At 47.6% G+C, this 19,292-nt stretch overlaps 1 protein-coding gene across 3 annotated transcripts in view; it reads right to left on the reverse strand.

The window, feature by feature from the left end:
* Positions 1-18,840, reverse strand: part of CACNA1D (calcium voltage-gated channel subunit alpha1 D) — a 297,870-nt gene extending 279,030 nt beyond the window's left edge. For all 3 annotated transcript variants that reach the window (XM_044916847.1, XM_044916841.1, XM_021694968.1), the window contains exons 1-3: positions 18,774-18,840; positions 16,497-16,806; positions 12,589-12,694 (exon numbers count right to left, since the gene is read on the reverse strand). In XM_044916847.1, the coding sequence (XP_044772782.1) occupies positions 12,589-12,694; positions 16,497-16,806; positions 18,774-18,840 (483 nt within the window). The remainder of the gene's footprint in view (positions 1-12,588; positions 12,695-16,496; positions 16,807-18,773) is intronic.
* Positions 18,841-19,292: the final 452 nt, after the last annotated feature.

The raw sequence follows: 19,292 nt of genomic DNA on the forward strand, positions 1-19,292 counted from the left end.
CAAGAACAAGGGAGGGAAGAGAAGGTGTTCAGTCACAAAGCTAGTGAGCAGAAACCTGGGGCCCAAATCTAGCTCAATCCTCTGAAGTCTCTGCTCTCCGAAAGACAAGACAGGCTGAAGACAGGAAGTTGGGGAGGCAGATCCGGTCATGCCCCAAAAGCACGAACAAGTGAGGCCTGAGGTAGAAGGAAGTTAACGGTGCAGGACCTGAGGCTCAGAGGGTTCCCTTGCCAAAATCACTTTTCATCCTGTCAACAACGCGAGGCAAGTATCCCCTCACTAGTCCCACGTCACAGGTGAGGAAACTGAGGCCAGGAACCACATGGCAGAGCCAGGGACAGCCAGGGTTCTAGTGAGCCTTAGTTCCGGCAAGTCCAGTCCCATCTGTAGGCCTCGGTCTCCTACCTGAATGACGAGCGGCCCAAGAACACAGCACGGTGGGAAAGGCCAGAGAGGTCTGCGTCCTACCTCTGCCGCTTCCTGGCTGTCAGACCTCCCACCCTCCCTGCCCCAGTGGGGCTGCCTGCTCTGTAAAGTGTGAGCAATACTCACAAGGTGGCCATGAGGATGAAATCAGAATCCCTGATGGGAGCATCTCCAGGGTGCTAGTGATGGTCGTTACTCCGATTCCAGACATCACCCAATCTTCCTGTCTGAGCCACGGCAGTCAGGCCGGCACTCTTGACACTTATTTTGCTCCTTAGAGCTTGTTTTCTTTCCTCCTGAGTAACATTTAAATCAAGAGATGATCAGGGGTCTCCCACCTGGGCCGAGCAGGAACAAGGCACAGCTGATAAGCAGATTCCTAGTGAGCTGAGAAAGCAGTCTGCCGACACCCCCAAGCCTCATGGGAGGTTGTTGAGCTCTGGGCTTTTCTACCCTGCCTCAACACCACTCACTGTGTAGAGGCAGGCTTCAGCCTTCCCAGCTGTGATAGAATCAGATCCTGACCATTCAATCAGCCCCTTTTCTTTCCTCGGTGTTCCCAGGGAAAGAAGCAACTCTTTTCTGTTGCCTAAGCAAAGGTGGGCTATGGTGCTGGCCTAGGTCTTCCTCCTGCTAACTTCTTTCGGGGAGGCTAATTTTCAGGCCCTTCCTCACCAGGGCCACCCAACACCCTCCAGGACCACTACTATTTTAGGCTGGGTCAGTCTGGTGAATCCACCTTCCATAGAATGGCTTTGGAGAGCAAACCCCCAGTGTAGCAAACCACCCGGGAAACTTCTCTGGTGTGGCTCACCCAATCCCCATTCTGCCACATCCTCACCAGGTCAGGAGCAAGTAGGTCTGTCTTCCCAAGCCCCAGCTTCTTCCTTGGGCTCCAAGGCTGAGGACAGCCGTCCCTACTTCACATGACTGTGCAGAGGCTTAAGGACATGTCACTGTGACTCACAGTCATAGTGACAACTCACAGTGACTCCATGTTTTCTAGGAGCCAGGATCTGGGATAACCCCCTTAAGCCACTTTATTTCCTCTTTTACCAAAAAGGCACAGATTTGGTGAGAAAAAAACAGTTTGCTGGTCACAGGTGGTGAACAGCAACACTGGGGACTAAACCCGGTCTGACTCCAGAACCCATAACCCTAACTGCTTCATCCTACAGCTGGCCCGCGCTCAGCACAAACCTCTGACCCACACCGTAAATGTTTCTCACACTTTCCACTTGCAGGTAACGCTTTTCAAGAATTAAAATGCAATCAAATCTACTTCATACCCAAATTTAAACTTCTCTACTCATTTCCATTTTAACTGGGTGATTCAGAAGGTTGGCAGAGGGCTATGGGGGGTTGGTAAAACCTCCATCCACCCTGATTCTCTCCAGCCACAGCCTCCACCTGGAAATGCCTCCAGGTGGTGGGAATGAGGGGGCATGAAAAGTTTCTCTGCCAGCCCCCCCCCAAACCTAGGTTCCAAACCCCAACCAAAATCACGAATGGGACACCTGCCCCAAAGACCCACCTGGATGTGGGTCTGACACTGCTGTGCCCCCTGGCTTCATCCTCCTCTCCTCCGCATTAAGACGGCATCTGCGTGAGCCTGGGCTTCCCCTCACAGCCCAGCGGAGGGGTGTGGGCACTTAAGTCAGAAAGCCCAGCTGTGAGCCCTGGCCCTGCCAATTCCTAAGCCTTGTAGCCTCATGTAAACAATTTAGCCACTCAGACAGAGCCTTTTCTCCTCACCTGTTCAATGAGGACTCCTCAGGTGTTTATGGTAAAGATTAAATGAGAATGGAAGGCTACTATGGATATGGAACCCCCAGCTCAGGAGACATCAACCATGAGCTAGTAACAAAGGCAATGATCTCCATGCCTCCGGTTACTGTCAAAAGGCAGGGAATATGACCCACACTAGAACAAGGTAACAGAGGAACGGCTGGTGCTCTCCTGCCCTCCCACCAGCCAATGCCCTGACTCTTTCCATAAAATAATGTGGCTAAGTATGGCCAAATGATTCCTGCATGTTGGTAGGCATGAAGAAAGAGAATAGTTTCTAAAGTAAAACAGGAGAAGGAGTGATCAAAACTCTCTTTGGGAAGAGAAACGAAAAAAAAAGAATTCGAGGAGAGAATGAAAAGTCCACTTAATGTCCAGCATGCTATGAAGAGGCATTCTTTTGCCATCTAATGTCCTGGCTGTCCCAACTGCCCCTGGTAGTCTCAGACCCTGCCCAGTCATAGGGGAAGCGCCTGGCTTCACGTCGGGAGTCACAGCTGTAACTGGAGGGTGTGGGAAGAGACAGACTGGGAGACAGGAGACTGGGCCTAGGTCCCCACTTGGTTCCTCTCTCACCAGGGGACGCTGGGCAAGTCAGCTGCTGTGTCTGAAAGGAACACATCCATCCGAAGGTCTCTGGGGCCCTTTCCAATCCCACCCTCAGCCGGTCTGTGATTCACGTCCAGCACCACTCCGGGTAAATGAGAACCGGCCATCTAACCTACCTATGGCAGCCCCCCGTGGTTTTCCCCAGCTTCCTGGCTGGCCAAAGGAACATAGAGCAGCACCTTCTCTACCCTGACCACCCTAGGTCCCCGCAACCTGTCCTTCTAGAAAAAGACCTCTTCACGCCCACCTCTTACCAAATTCTTGCTGGGTGTCACTACTTCCTGGAATTCTAATTCAGAACTGTAGATGTTTTCATTTCATTTCCTCCTGATAAAACCTCCAAAAAGAGCTTTAGATTGATTCACTATTAATTTCTATTTCAACAAATCAGAATTTGTGAAAGCCCGAAGAGAAGTTCATTTTTGCATTATCATGAAAAAAGGACTAAAGGGGCTAATTACTGGCTGGTTTTGTACAATTTAAAAGCAGTCATTTAAATATAAACAGTCATTATGCTCCACTGTTATCTACTTACTGAAGAGCATTCAAGGATGTCTTTTTAAAAAACATATTGGTCACTTCCTCACTTCACATCAGAGTAAAATAATAAACCACATCTCTTCAAGCATGAGGGGTTTGGAGGGGTTCTCTGCACTAATTCATAGTATCCTTTTATATTCTGACTTGTTAGGACAGGAAGCAAATGTGTTTAATGGCCTCTATTTTATACATAATAAACACTCAAAAAAGTACTTTATGCATGATTTCATGATAGCTGTGTTAAACTGCTTTTCCAGCTTCCCAACTTTACTTCTCTAGTAATTTATACAATCAAAAAGCAAAGCTCTCCTAGAACACAGAAGCGCCTTCCTTACGCCACAGTTCAATGTTGCGCGCTCACCCTTTAGAAACTACGAATCCAGAGACCATCTGCTGGCAGGGCGTTTCTGACTCTTTAACAAAAGCACAGCGACGACGGGGCTCGCCATGCTCGACAGTGTACTTTGTACAAGGACCCACGCTGCACATTCCTCCTTGGATTCGGTTCCTAAAAAGTGCTTCTCTGAATGAATGCAGCTGCTTCCCATTGTTGAGAGGAGAAAAGCCTTGTAAGTTAGGATGTGCCTCCTCTGGCCACCACTGCTGGAAATCCTAAAGGCCAAATCAGTGCCCAGGTGTTGGCAATTCGTTAGCTTCCAGCCCCCGGGGTAGATCTACTTTGTTTTGATTCCACATTGCCCCATCTCGCATCAACTTTCCTTTCCTAAGCCACCTCAGAGCTTTTGAAAGTAGGCGCGGTGGGGGGGGGGACATAAACCCTCTCATAAATATAACAGCGAGATTTTACTATGTGTGAAAATAAATAATTAATAACCAAAGAACAGGGGACAGTAGAAACATAGCAGGTTACATATTTTTCTTCCCCAACGGAAAGGAACATAAAGGCAGTATTCATCTCGAACTGTAGCAAGCAAACACTCCAAAACGAAGAATCCATTTTTGGGTAAAGAACTTACTTACCTATTAGCTGCCTAGAATGAATGTTTCGCTTGAAAGCACTACCGTACCAAACCTGTGGTAAAGTACTTACTCCGAAGTAAGGGGAAGAATAATAAGCTTTGGGGCCTTTCATCTGGATCTGTGGGTTGAAAGAGATTAGGAATCTAGTGCTCAGAGTCTGTGGACTTTCTGCTCTAACCAGAGGCTCAGGATGCCTACCAAACATCCAAGAGGAAGGCTGAACCCTACTCCCAAAATTTCCCTTCCCATAGCCGAAGCCAGAAAACACATGAGGTCACTCATCAGAATTAAATGACAGCAGATCTCAAGGAGATGTGGGGGGGGGGGGAGTTTAAATCGATACAAGCTTAGTGGAGGGCAATGTGGCAGTAAGTAAGGAAATTAAAAATGCACTGTCCTCCCACCCAGAGAACTGACTCCTGAGTACTTATCCCAGAGAAATGTTTCCTTGTGTGCACAAAGAAGAGCATACAAGGGTACTCGATGCGGTACTGTTTGAAATAGCAAAACTTCAGGAGCTAACCTAAATGCTCATCAGAAAGAGAACCAGTCAGCCATGGCACACTCATACAGGGAATATTTTATACCAACACGAAGTTGTTAGATCTCTACACAGATATGGTAAGATCTGTAAGATACATTACGTGGGGAAAAACGAAGCTATTTAACACATGTGTTCTGTTCCCACTTGTGTAAGATTTAAAATGCCCAAACTGTATAGACACACACTTCAAAATGCACAGACACAGACACCATGAAAAGCAGTTCTGAAAGGATCACACCAAACTGAGGACTGATTAGAATGAGCTGGAGGGGTAAAAAGGGGCTGTCACCTGATATTGTTTTCATTGTCTGGAAGAATCCATTTGTGCAAACCTTGAATGATGGCTGGTTGTAAGAATGCAAGATATGGAAAACAAAGAGCGTAGCTCTCTGACCCTATGTGGTGGGTTTTCCTGGGCACGGTGAGCCACAGCGGCTCAAACTACACAAGTCAGGGACACAGGAGCCTGGTGTGCCCCGCAGAGCAAGTCTCAGTAAAATATCTGTTGAATAATGGTGCCTTGACTTCCTGCCTCATAAACAAGCGTCCGTACAGCTCTACAAAATCATCTGTGAGCACGTTGTGCTAGACTTCCGCATGTACATAGGAGGCAGGGAAAGGTGGGAGCTTTCCGCCCAGCCTGCTTTGAGGCGCCCCCCTCCTTCTCTGGGTCCACCTGCCAGGCTCATTTTCCCTGAGCAGCCTGCAGCCTGCCTTTCCTCCCTCAGGTCAGCCTCCCATTTCCCTCCAGGCTGCCCCTCAAGATCACTCATTCAGTAATTTCAACAGATGTCCTGTGATTTCTAGAATTACCACTCAGCCAATAGGGAGAAGGATAAAAAATGGGCAGAAAGAATTGCTTGGGGGTTCATTTTCCCCAGACTGGGCAGTGTCTGGGGCCCTGCTTAGTGAAAATCACCAGAAGGCTTCACCCTTCAAGGTGTGTGTCAAAAACACCCATCCATCCATACACCCAACCACACTTCCCACCACACACACACACACACACACAGGACTAGTCACCTCAGGCAGTGCCTCATTCAGCCCCATCTTCTGCTTTGCTCACTGTGTCCTCCTCCCCACCAAGCATGACCAGCTTTGCCGGTCCCTCCACACAGCCTTACCATCCACAAGCACCCCAACTGTAGGAACTCCAATCCCACTTGAATGAAAAAGGGAAGACACCTTCGGCCACTTTCCTGACTTTGATCACATGGGCAGAACAGGACTTGGGGGGCATATCCTGTGCTGTTGCTGGCGGAGAGCCCCCGGGGTCTGAGCACAGAAGGCAGAAGCAGGAAGGGTAACATCTATTCCTGGATGACCCGCCAATCTCCCAGCCCCATCCCCACCCCACTGCCAGGACAAGGACACCAACCAACATCCCTTCCCTTGGCACCACATCCAAGCAACAGTAACACCTCATGTGGTCCTTCCCCATAGCTCAAGCACTACACTTCCAGAGCCTCCACAATTTCTTTAGGGACCTTTTGAGGGGAGGAGCTATTGGGGGGGTCTGTTCTGGATCCCCAGCACACCACCAGCATTTAATGAGACATAAGGATCTCCAGTGCTGAGCAAGTTGTCCCCTCTGGTTCTGGAACTTCCCATATTCTGCAGACAGTTAAAAATTAAATTCTGATGAGAAAGGTCAAAAAAAAAAAGAAAGAAAAGAAACTACCCACAAATCTGCCACAGGGGTTTCTTGTTTCTCACATAATCATTTTTAGAATACTGAGCTGAGGTTAAGGAAGGAATGCATCTCCCCACAGACCCTCCCCCAGATGGGCTAAAGGGGATGCACACTTCAGACGTTGTGTGAGGCAGACCCACGGTGGGCTGGCTGAACTCTGCCAGAGACACCCGAGGGCCAGGGTGCAGGATGGCATCCTGATACCCTCTTGTAAACGCCCTTTCCAGCTGTCTCTGATAGGATTTCTACCCCTTGGACTTCTCAGTTAGCTAAGTTAATAAATCACACAAACACACACACATACACTTTTTTTTTTTTTCAACTAAGCCAATTTGAGTTGTTTCTGCAACCCGTAACCCTACAAGGGCTGGCTAATACACTAACCATATCCAAATATCTGCACTCTAAGACCAGCTCATTTTTAAAGGGTCTCAGCGAGGAAGTCCCAGTATTCAAGGTATGATTATAAAACAATGAGATTTGCTTTTACAACAAACCAACCGAAAGACTGGGAACCCTTTTGAAATTCTTAAGGAACTTTAATAGTAGTAGATCTGAATTCTTTAAGAGCTGGCTTTGGTCTCTGAAAAACTGTCAATACCCGATCAAAGTCCATTCAGTAAAAGATGGAGCCCCGTAACTTGTTCTTTTTCAAAATGAGGTTAAGACTAGAAAAGACATGTGATTTTTTGTGCAGCACATAAACTGGCTCACGTTTTATGAGTAGGAAACCAGCATTGGGTAAAGCCTTACTACACAAGTCATCTACTCTGATCATCTTGCTGCTTTTCCTCCACCCATCCTTCCATGAACTGTGATGCTCACACTCACAAACAGCACACATACAACACTGAACACAGAAGCCAGCTTACGACGTCAGGATCTGAACACAGAAGCCAGCTTATGAGCTAGGGATTTGAAAAGTATCAACAAGTACTTGTCTTTCTTCCTGCTTCAGATATAAAGAGTTAAATTTGCCAAGAAAGGCATGATCCTGAAATTAAAGGCAAACTCATTAATATCAGACAACAAAAGTCAGCCTCTCAGGCAAATATTAATCATTAGCCAATTGTTGAAAATTAACTACTGATCCATAAGGACATACCATGAAGCCCTTGTACAGCCATCCATGTATTTATTCCCTCATTCCGCACCCATTTCCTGGTGCCTACTGTGCGCCAGGCACAGGGTTAGTTCCCAGCACTGAGAACTAGACTAATCAGACACCAGCCTCTGTCTCCAGGAACTCATACACTGGTTTCATCCGAAGTCACTCAGCTAATGAGCCAAAGACCCCAGAGCGCATGTGCAGAACCACCACCCACCAAACCACTCCCCGTAGCAGTTATAAAAAGAGGCGGAAAGGGGCAAATGAACATAAAGAAGAGAGTTTACCGTGCTTACAGGAGGGCAGAGGGAAAACCAGTACTTAAACTCAGGCAGGTGGGGTGGGAGGCAGGAGTGGATGAGGCTCAGGGGAGGCTGAGCTGAGGAAGCAGCATAGGAGCTGTGTCCTAGAACAGACAGAATCTAGTCGGACAGAAATACGAGCGCACAGTTCAAACAGAAAGACAACAGAGCAAAGACACAGTGTGCGGAAGGTACAGGACTAAAACCCACCTTATAGGCTAAGCCCAACGAACCAAGTTATGAAACCGTGTTTCAGTGAGTCCCCCTATGTGCAAAAACTGTGAGATGCTAAACTACAGGACCGCGCAGATCCAATGAGCTCACTTTGCAAGCCCAGGAAACACCTTGCATTGGGATCTCAGCCGTCAAGAGAGAAGGCAAGCAGAGTACTCTGTCCCATAACATTCCTGGGCATTGTAAGGCACCTTACAATGGTCCCACTGCCAAGAGGCACTCACACCCCTCAGCTACTCTGAGCACAAAATGTGCTAGATGGCTCAGCTCTGACACCCGGCTCCCAGGGCTCCTTCAGCCAGAGGAGCTTGAGAAGCAGAGTCACAAGACCCGAAGCTTTTCAAGAACAAGCGCTTACAATGTCCCACCAGCTCCCAGCTAAAGACCTCCAAGGAGTCCACAGAGGGACCTGTCACCCAAGGAAATCCCGAATATAGCCCAGAGGAAAGAAGGGGTGAGGCCCTTCTCCTGGCAGTCACAGCAACAACATGTGTTTACTGAACAGCTACTTCGTACCCCCTGGTGATTCCAAAATGATTCACTAAGAATTGTATTCTGAAGATGCTTGGTAAGATCAAGATAAGACATGCATATGAGGAACTAAAACATAGGGTATTTTGTACGGGAAGGGTCATGAGAGAGGTTTGGATAAGAGCTTTCCTTCGGATCAGGGTGAGAAAAGCCCTCCTGGAAGAGACATAGTTTGAGACGGTTCCTGAATTCCTCCAAGGGCCGGAGTGGAAGAGACGCTACAGGCAGAGAAGAGGCTAGAAGGTGGGCAAGAACACAGAAGGAGTGTTTAGGAACTATGGGTGGGTAAATGGGGGGGGGCACTGCTGGGAAGGAGGGACCTAGAAAGCTCAGACAGCCCAGGAGGACCTGGCCACACCACAGAGGTGTGGATGGGGAGGAAGATGCGAGGGGTTCTGTAGAGGCAAAATGTCAAGGGGCTAAAGGAAAAAAAACAGGCTGCAACAACAGATGAGGAAGGGGGCTGGAAAGGCATCAAAGACTCCATAAAAGCTCCTGCTGAATCAAAGGAGGATTTCTTGAGCCCCTGGTAGAAGCAACTGTGCCTGATAAAGGGGTAGAGAGGCCTGGGCCACAGGCCTCGCCCTCCGGGGCTGGTGTCATTTGCAGACATTAGGAGAGGTCCGAACTGGCAGATGAACACCCCAATGTGGGATGGCTCTAATTTCAGGCGACTGAGCACTACAGAGAGCGGCACTCAGCCTGGGGCTGGGGAGTACCAGGAGCAGGCAGGACAGACAACTTCAACCGCATCCGTCCACCTCTGAGACACTGAAGTCTGGGAAGCCAAATAGAGCATTCTTCAACACAGCGAAGCACAGGATTGTAAGCAGCCCCCCTTTGATGCTCTGGAAAGCAGAGCTCCCTGCTGCTCCCCACCCTGGGCTAAGAAGAAATTAAATAAATGATATACACTTGCAATAAGTGGAACTGAGGAGCTAGTGTTATAGACTGAGCCAAGAAGGGTCTCACTGTGGGAACTCAGTCGTACCGTTTCCATGGCTTCAACCTCCACTAGTCCCTGCAAGTCCACAAATGAAACTGCATAGAAATTTGAGACTGTTTATATTTAAAAAAAAAAAAAAACCTAACCCTGGGAAAACTTGCTGCCCCCAAGGTAGTCTCCAGATTCCCAAAGCTGGCTCAGTTACAAGCAACCCAGACCAAACATGCATTGGCCCGATGGGGATGGCCACCTTTCTTACCCGATAGAACTAATCGTGTCACTACAAACGACCTGTAAGAGGCAGACACAGCTTGGCAACAAAGCAGCCTCTAAGGGTTCAACATACACATTTCCCACAGAGCTATGGAGCAAAGAAAACCACCAGCTCCCTGACACGTGCAGCTTTGCAACCCATATCGGTCTCTGCCCCTCGATTTGCCATTCATGTTAACTGAAAGGTATTTACTACAGATGAAAAATAAGCTTCGTTCGGCCGCCTCTAAACCAATCCCCAAAATAGAGCAATCACTTTGGTACAAAATGGGTCAAATGTATTAAAAAAAAACCCGGCTCCCTGGCAGGAGCACTGACATGCCATGGGACCTTGCAAAGAGTCAGGGGGAAATCCACAAAGATCTTCCCTTCCCACAGTGGGAAAGGAAATATTTAAAGAGTCAAGCAGAGAATAAACTCCTCTGGCCACGTGACCATCCAAGTGAAACAAGACAGAAACTCAAATGCTATGAGTTTCAGAACAGTAAGAGGTCAAAGGAGTGTATGTTGGTTTTTAGAAAGGCCTGCCAAACGAATACACTGCCTCCCTCCCCCCCCCTTAAAATACCACTGTTTAAGAATTGTTAAGAAAGCATCCGCTAGGGAGGGATTGCAAGGGAGAAGAGAGATTCATCCATTTCCTATGCTTTATTCCCTTACTCATTAGCTGAGAAATCCAAACGGTCTGACGGCAGATATCAGTGCCCTGAATTTCCCTGGGAAAAATCAGAATATTAATTGGCTTACACACGCAGCTACATTAATTATTCCATTGATCTGAATTAATCTGCCTTTCTGAAAGGTATTTATTTTCTAAGTTTGTTTAATCATGTTCTCTTGAGCTACAAAAAGCAACAAACTGGGTCACCATCCACATTGTTAAATTTGGTAACAAGGCTGACACCATCTGTGGCCTAGACTCTGATGATCCATCCCCATTGATGGGGGCTTTTTGCCACTTCTGCTCTTCCTTTAAAATGATCATCTAATATCACGTGTCTATGACCGAATCAGAAGCTGTTTAAAATATCCCAAAGCACACAAATCACCTCTAGCATAGTATAAATCCACACTAATGGCAAACATGCATATGTGTATCCAACTCCTGTTGAGTTATATTTTCAGTAGCAATACCCAAAACCTCTTTACATTCTCTAGAAATCAGACTATAAAAGCCCAAATATGAACAGACATCATGTCCCATCTGACATATGCCACAACATTTTACACAATACGTAACATTTCATGTTACACATGAAATCCGGTATATAAACCATTGAGGCTAAAATCACAAGAGCATAATTTCAGTATCTTCAGAACCCAGCAGAGCCCCCCCCCACACAAACACCAGTTCTGCCTTTACACCACTCACTTAGTTACAGCCACCCTACTCAAATACAGCTTCAACATGGGAAACCAGAAACAAATGAATCTAGCTAAAAGAGAAGAGAGTAAAACAAGAGAGAGAAAGAGCTCCCTGTTACCCAGCACTGCCCCCCTGCTCCACCTGCCTTTCTGCACAGCCTCCCCCAAGGAGGATGCTGCGCTCCAGAAAAATCCTGACATGGCTTCTGAATCATCAAGAAAAGATTACAGAATGTCAGAGGTAAACACAATCCCAGTGATCTTCTCATCCAGCTCCCTTGACAAGTGGGTGAATGGCAACGCAGAAAGGATTTGGGAAATGCCCCCCCAAAACACAGCTAGTCGTCCCAGCTCGATGGGACAAGCTCCTAGTCCCAACTCTGGTGCTCTTTCGGGCTCTTTTTCTTTTTTCTTTCTTTCCTTTTTTTTTTTTTTTTTTTAACTATATCAACCTTTCCCAAAGGAAGTTTCATGAAACACTGGTTCCGTGATGTGTTCTGCCAAAAAACTGTTTGAAGAATCCATGACCAATTACTTTTAGGGACTAGCTGAGTTAAACAAAATGAAACTGGTTTTTTAACTACAGACCTTCCCGGAGCTCTTACTGAGCTAATGTGCACTATAAATCTTTAAGAGGGCAGTGAAGTATGTGGAAGTATCCCAATTTATTTAACCCTAGAATCATTTTATCTTGGGATAAAATGGATCTTCATAGGATACTCCTAGTGGAATACTACACTATAATCTCCAAATTATGTTCCATATAGATCTATTCATTCTGTTGTATTCTGATGCTCTAAAAATGAATAGTTCATGTACAAAATGTATGATAATTCTCTACTTACCAGAGAAATTGACCAAACAAAATACCCACCACTCCTAAATAAACACTGATTAAAAAAAAAAAAACAGCTAATATTATTCAGAAAAGAATGGTAGATAGCAAAAGCCTATGTGGAGAGAAAAGTTATTTTAAAATCTGCTACAAACCTCTTCCATAAAAAAGTGCCACATCTATTTATGCAAGATTCATGACTTTAAACGCTTTCATTCAGTATAAATTTGAGAATACAGGTCAGAGGAAAAAACAAAAACAAAAACAAAAACAAACCCACTGTTGCAAAGCTCCAGGAAACATCACATGCATAGCTGTAAACTTCAACCACCCAGAAAGCCAGCTGCCAGTTTAAGTAGAGAGGGAAATGATAACCACACATCAGGACAAGCAGGAACTCTAAGGACACTTACCAAGTTATGATTTGTTGAATTAGAATCATCTTCAGGGAATGGGATGTAAATAGCTAAGGCCACACAATTGGCAAAAATAGCCAATAATATAAATATGTCAAATGGTCTGAAAAACGTTGTTAAGGCATATATGTCTTATGCAAACATAAACCATCTCTCTCATCACACTCTCAATCACACCACTCTTAAATCATTTTAGAAATGAAAATTATGCACACGAGTCCTTTCTCAACCGACTGTTATGACCACGATGTCTCCGGCAAATGTAATCGTCCGTGGTCATCTGGCAGATCTTCCTATCGAATGACTTTTCCATGTCCTTTCCTTCTCTTGCAAGGATCATGTTACGCTCATTCTTTGCTGTGCATTTTATATTGAAACCTAAACATGCATCCAATGAGGGCACCCTATGAACCATGTTTCTGCTTCTTAAAGTTTTAAAAGTGACAAAGACCTGAGAACACTACATTCCTGGCTGTTGTAGACACAAAGAGAAGTCCTCATGAGACAAATCTCTTCCACAAATCCTTGCCTCCATGTGTTAAAGCCATTTTCTTGGGGGCTATTCTTGGCTGGGTCAGTCTCCTGTCTGGACCAGGGCAGGCCAAGGCACCAGAACTTTCTACATTCTACCTGTGACTGTCTCGTGGCATGTTCCAATACCTCCAACACTGTAACAAGCAAGCCAGGCTCCAGCTCCCCCTCTGCTTCCTTTACTAATCAATGCCTATCACTGTTTCGGATTACAGCTGGACTGGAGCTCCGTTTCTAATGAGCTGTTACTGCATTCAATTTATAAACAAATTAAATAAAAAGCCATAAGAAATCAGCACCAGACACTTTGAAAGTACAATTGAACAATTCTAAATCTCGGGGGTCTGTCTGGAAGAAATCACTTTGAAATCAGCTTGCAACAGATACTTGCTTCAACATTCTGGTGTTATTAAGAGACATTGTCAAAACTGGCAATGCAAAATTTGACTTCTGCCAGAATGACTGTTTTTCTTCTTTTGGCTTTCAGGCTTTCCGAATGCAAGGTTTCTGAGCACCAACATAATCTGCAACTTGGTGGGGGAAGAGGGTGGCTTGATTTTATAAGTGTTTCTGCCATAACCTCACTCACAAAAGGCAAAGCCACTGGTTTAACTAAACATCTCCAAGTACTAAAGCTTTGAGGATGTGAACAGACCCTTCTCCATCCATCCTGATACTCTTCTGGGAAATCCAAAAGTGCTGAAGGAAACAAAGGCCCCCTACCTCTCTTGGGATACCCTGAGTCTTATGAAAAATCAGCCCCTTCAAAAGTGTTTTGATACTCACTGAAAAAAGGACACGAATGACATTCTTCTCTTACTAATTTTGATGGGTTTATTTTTTAAAGCCAATTAGCTTTCATTCATATTTATTCTTTTAACTCATCTAGTATTACAAAATCTCTTATCCAAGGATCCAACCTTAAGACAGTTCCCCTTCAGAAGACTTCAGGATCCTCTTTTCGTTTTTCTTTTTTGCCATTCCTACTGAAATTTTAAAAACCAGTTGCCCCAGTGTTAACCTACATAGAAACACACTGTGGTCTCTCCCGTCGTCCCCCACCCCCATACCACCATTCTCCCTTTTTAGTTCCCAGTACCTAAATGATAGACCAGCAAATCCGAGAAATACCAGTGCTGTTTAGGAAAGCCAGAGACTTTTTTTTTCTTTATGGTGGTCCGGTTTCAGTTGCCAGGTGTTGGTGGGTAACCATCTCACTGCCACAAGATATTTACAAGTCATGCAGAACAGAGCAATAAATAGAGGGGCCTGCTCCCCAAAATTCCTTCTGATAAGGCCAGCACTCCTCATTCCCCCAAGATGCAGGACGTTCTTGCCTTGTCTGGGTGTACAAACCAGCGAGGATCTCACTCTCCCTGTGTGGACTGGGCCTGGCACAGCTGGCTTTCGGAGAATTTCTATAACCTGCTCCCTGAACTAGAAGGGAACTGTCACTGGGAAAGACAAACAGATCATATGTTGTTTAAAGATCTGTTCTACAGACTGTCCCATTTGTAGGCAGCCGCATCCCCTAGTTCCTGTACACATGTGTCTGGCCATGCGGGAAAGGGAGTCAGCAGCATGATCCCGGAATTCACTCCGCACACATAAATTGTGATAGGCAAATTAGTATGCACGAAGAGAAACAGCGGCAGGCCTCCCACCTCACTCCACATGGAATGAATGGCCCCAGAGAGGTCTCTGCTTACCCGGAGTGGTGTCAAGCCAACCTCAGGAGGAGGAGATCTTTCTGGCCAGGTGCAAACATGCTTCCAACTCCAGCGATACCACCAAGGCACGCACTATGCACCCAGCGGCCTCCGGGCTGATCCTAGCGTTCATTCTCAGACTAGGAGAGAACTTACACAGAAAACGTATCCACGCACCCCCAGCCATGTGAGAGACACTGTAACTCCCTCCAGAGGGGAGACATCTGTTCTAAAAAGGAGAAGCACATGAAAACCCCTCAAGCCCTACCCTTGCATTTGTTTGCCCTCTCCAAAACCTTTCTAGGCAAAGTTAGCTCATTTTAACTTGTGTCCGTGGGCACAGAAAACAGCCAGCTACAGCAGAAGGCCTGCAAAGAGCCGCCTCGCTAGGCACTCAGGCTATAAGGGAACTTACGGTTCCGCCTTCCAGCTGGTGGCCAATATCCTCCCTCGTGAGCCCCTTCACCCTGGGTGTGGTGGGGGAAGCCCAACATTCACACTCCTTCCTATGCTCAGGAGCTACTCTAAGGCTCCTGTCAGTCCCAAATACACTTCTGGGAAAAGGAAATGCTTTGTTTTACCCAGACCAATGAATCATCTGACTAATTAGAAAGCCATTTGTTCAGAAAGGAGGCCTCAGTCAACCTTTTCTAAAGGGTGGCAGCAATTGGAGACTGGCCTCCAGATTTGGGGAAGGGGGTGAGCAGGCCGAGCACCCTAGTTTTCCAAGATCTGGGACGTAACAACCATCCTAGGGCATTTGGAGTTCAGTTTTAAAAATACAAAGGAGACACCCAGAAATGTAACTCCAGTCCAAGGACACAGACAGAATGTTTTATAAGGGCAGCAACTGCAAATTCCCCCGCTGACAGACTGCTCTCTAACTCACAAGGGCTCACGAAGGAGAGGCGCACACAAGCCTCTCCCTCCACACGCTCCCTCACGCTCACGTTTCAAATGCTTTTTTGGAACATGTCAAAAGGAAATTCCAGGAAGTCATAGCATTGATGAGCAAATTGCTCCCTCCCTATGAAGCAAGTGTTCATATTTGTAGCTACCTGAACAATCAGAATCAGCAAATGTCAGAGCTAGAAGCAACCTCAGCAGTAGTTGGGAGTTTCAGAAACAAATTCTAAACATCGGAATGGGAAGATGTCACTAAAAGTCAAAAATGTATTTATTTCTAGCGAAGTCTCATACGGTCTTTTTGTCTTCAATCAGCATACCTCATTTGCAATAGGTTCGATGCATATCACAGCCCCAAAAGCAATAGTGGGTTTAAACTAACCATTTAGTGCCAAATGACCAAAGGTCAGTTCCCTACTTAACTACCGCTTTGAAGTCTCAGGCTGTCACCCCCTCCCTCCATCTCCATCTCCATCACCACCACCACCACCACCACCACCACCACACACACACACACACACACACACACACACGCGCGCGCGCGCGCGCGCGCGCGGCTAAATACACCCACAGAGCAAGCCCTCTGCACCCTGAGGAGATAGGAAGGTATATACAATGAAACCCTTTACATAGAGCTTTTCTGTTGCTCACATTCCAGACTGCTACGACTTTGTAAGTGCCATTTCAGAAAGCAGATCCTTTTAAAGAACAGATGGTAAAAGAGAAAATGAGAAAGACTTCCCCCCAAAAAAAGGATACTTCCATTCCACTATACTAATGCAGGCTCTTCGGATGGGGTTATTGAGTGACAAACAGAAAAGGGCGCGGGCAGGTCGGCTGTTGGACGAGTTACCCTGTTTTTTGCTCTTGGCGTATTGCTGACGTTTTCTTTGGGAGAGAGATCCCACAGGTGGGGGTGCGGAGGTGCTCATAGTTTGGGCAGCCTTGGCCTGTCTGGCAGCATCGATTGCAGCTTGCCAAGACAGGACAGTTTGCTTGGAGCTATTCGGCTGAGAAGTTGGTCCTTCACCAGAAAGAGGGAGTCTGGTGCCTCTTGCATAGTTTGCCTCTGGGAAGAAGGAGAAAAGGAAAAATGAACAAACAAATAAACAATGAGAATCCAATGTCGGAAAAAAAGTAAAGGTGTCTCCCATCAATAACAGGGGGAGGGTATGGTTCCCATGTTTCCATTTTGAACCTCATGTCCTACTTTTCAGAAGCAGGACTGTGGTCAGCCAGAGCAAGAAGTCCACGTGCTGGGCCCTGAGCGCCACAGGACCACCGGCGCAATGGGGTGAGCGCCTCTCTACGTCCACGTCTCCACAAGGACTCTGCTAGTGCCTTTCTTCAAACTGAGGCCATCCACATTTATTCCACCTATTCTGACTTTTAAAACCCATGGATCTCTAATGAGTTAACAGATAGGCACAATAGCTTTTCTCCAAAATAACTACCATGATCACCACCGGAAAAAAAAAATAAAAGGCAGTGCCAATAACTCAATAGTCTTAATCATTTTCAGGATGTCACTCCAACATCTTTGTACAGCCACAAATGCATTTTTTTCAGCATAGGAAAAAAAAAATCCTCCACTGGCACCAGGGCAATACCAAAAGCCCCATAACAAATATCCAGATTATGCACTGACACTTCCTGCAAATGAAAATTCATGATGCTTGGGACTCATTTCCTCCACAGGCTTCCGAAAACAGAAAACATCTTTAGGGCTTTTTTGCATTTTAAATTGCAGCCGCAGCAGCCAAGCCAGCATGCAGAGAAACCATCAAGGCAGACAGCCTGCACCCCTACACCTAGGAAAGACAGGATGGATTATGCCAGGGGCCCTCAAGGTCCACGCAGGAGTCACCTAAGTGCAGGCTGGCATCTAAGTACAGGGCAGAACCCCAAGGGGGCTCCATGTGCAAAGCCCCTTCTGACTTTGGGTCAGGCCACCACCCAAGCAGGTCTCCCAGGCACTTGCCTACCTTGAGTCACAACCTCCTTATTGAGACAGAAGTCAAAGTAAGAGTGGTGGCAAAGGTAGAGAGATGGCATTTGCAAAACCAATTCTTGCTAAGAACAAGAGAGAATCCAAGCAAGCACAGGTCGGCCTGCCCAGCAACTTGAGAAGGGGGCCACGGGGTGGGGGGAGGGGGGGCTCAGGCAGCAGCCGTCCCAAGCTGGGGACCGAGATGGGGAGGAATCCTGCAGAGCCTTCCCTTGGGAAGCGCTCTCGCGGGAAGGCTGTGAGCCCACTGGGGTGGGGGGGGGGGGGGGTGGAGCGCCCCTGGCCTCCAAGGAGGAGGTAGGAGGGCTGACCAGAAGCTGTTCCAGCCTCTGTCTCGACCCAGCCCGGCCGGCGTGGTGGCTGCACGTGGTGCCCAGGCCGGGCTGGGGAGAGGAGCCCCACAGCGGCAGCGACTCCCCAGGCATTGTTAGGTTACCGACGTGTGCACAGCGGCGCTGGGAGCGGGAATACGCTCCACCCGACCCCCTGGCCGCGATTCCGAGACCCGGCCTCCCTCTCCAGGGGAGGGGTGTGCTTCACCCACCGTCGCGAAGAGGGAGACCGGGCAATCCTAGAATTTTCCGGATGCCACTGGAGACCAGGGGGCGGGGAAGGAGGGGAAGGCGAGAAGAGGCTGGAAAGGGGGCTCAGGCTGAGGACTAACAGCCATCCCCCCTTCCATCGCTCGGGAGCGTTGGAGGAAAGTTGAGCCCGAGGACACTGAACCCGCATCACCTCGGCTCGCCGCCCCTCCGGCGGCACAGTACTCCAAGGACTCCACGGCCGCCCCCACCCCACAAATGCAGAATTAACTCTGACATTCAAGGCCTGAAGGGGAGAACGGAGTGGCTGTCACGCATCTCCCCTTTCTATGTAGATGGCACCGAGCTAGAAGCATCCTCTCCAACCCCCTCAACCCACCCAGTGCATCAGAGACGGGAGGGGGTGGGAAGGAAGAGGGGGTGGGAAGAGGAGGACCATGACAAGGATGAGATTTGGCAGCGGGTGCCCAGGCTCTGGCTGCTCACCGTTCGCGTGGTCCGCTTGCTGCTGCCGTTGATGGTGCATGTTTTTCATCATCATCATCATCATCATCCACGAACATTTATTGAGCGCCTACTGTGTGCAGGGCACGGTGCTGGGCGTTGGGGCGGGGAAGGAACGGGTAAGGGGGTTACCGATAGGTAGGAGCCGCGGTCCCTGCCCTTATTGTCGCTTCAGCAGGGGGTGGGGAGGGACGGGGACAGATAGCAGAAAATAAGAATAATTTGTAAAAACCGCTCGCCACCCACGCTCCCTCTTTTTCAAAAATGGAGCAAAATAAACTTTTTTTAAAAAATAAGATCAGATGTATATATTATCTTAATAATATATACATGTAATTTTTTGCTGCAAAGGAGAATTGGCTTGGTCCCCTCCTCTAGCGGAGGGACGCCGCGGAGATGCCGGCCCGGCCGCCGGGGCCGCTTGGAGCGCCCCCCATGCCCGCCCACCCGCCGCGGTGCCCGGTGCCCGCCGCCGCCGCCGCCGCCCGCGCCGCCGCTGGC

Source organism: Neomonachus schauinslandi, chromosome 1 (assembly GCF_002201575.2).
Source record: "Neomonachus schauinslandi chromosome 1, ASM220157v2, whole genome shotgun sequence".
Taxonomy (NCBI): Eukaryota; Metazoa; Chordata; class Mammalia; order Carnivora; family Phocidae; genus Neomonachus; species Neomonachus schauinslandi.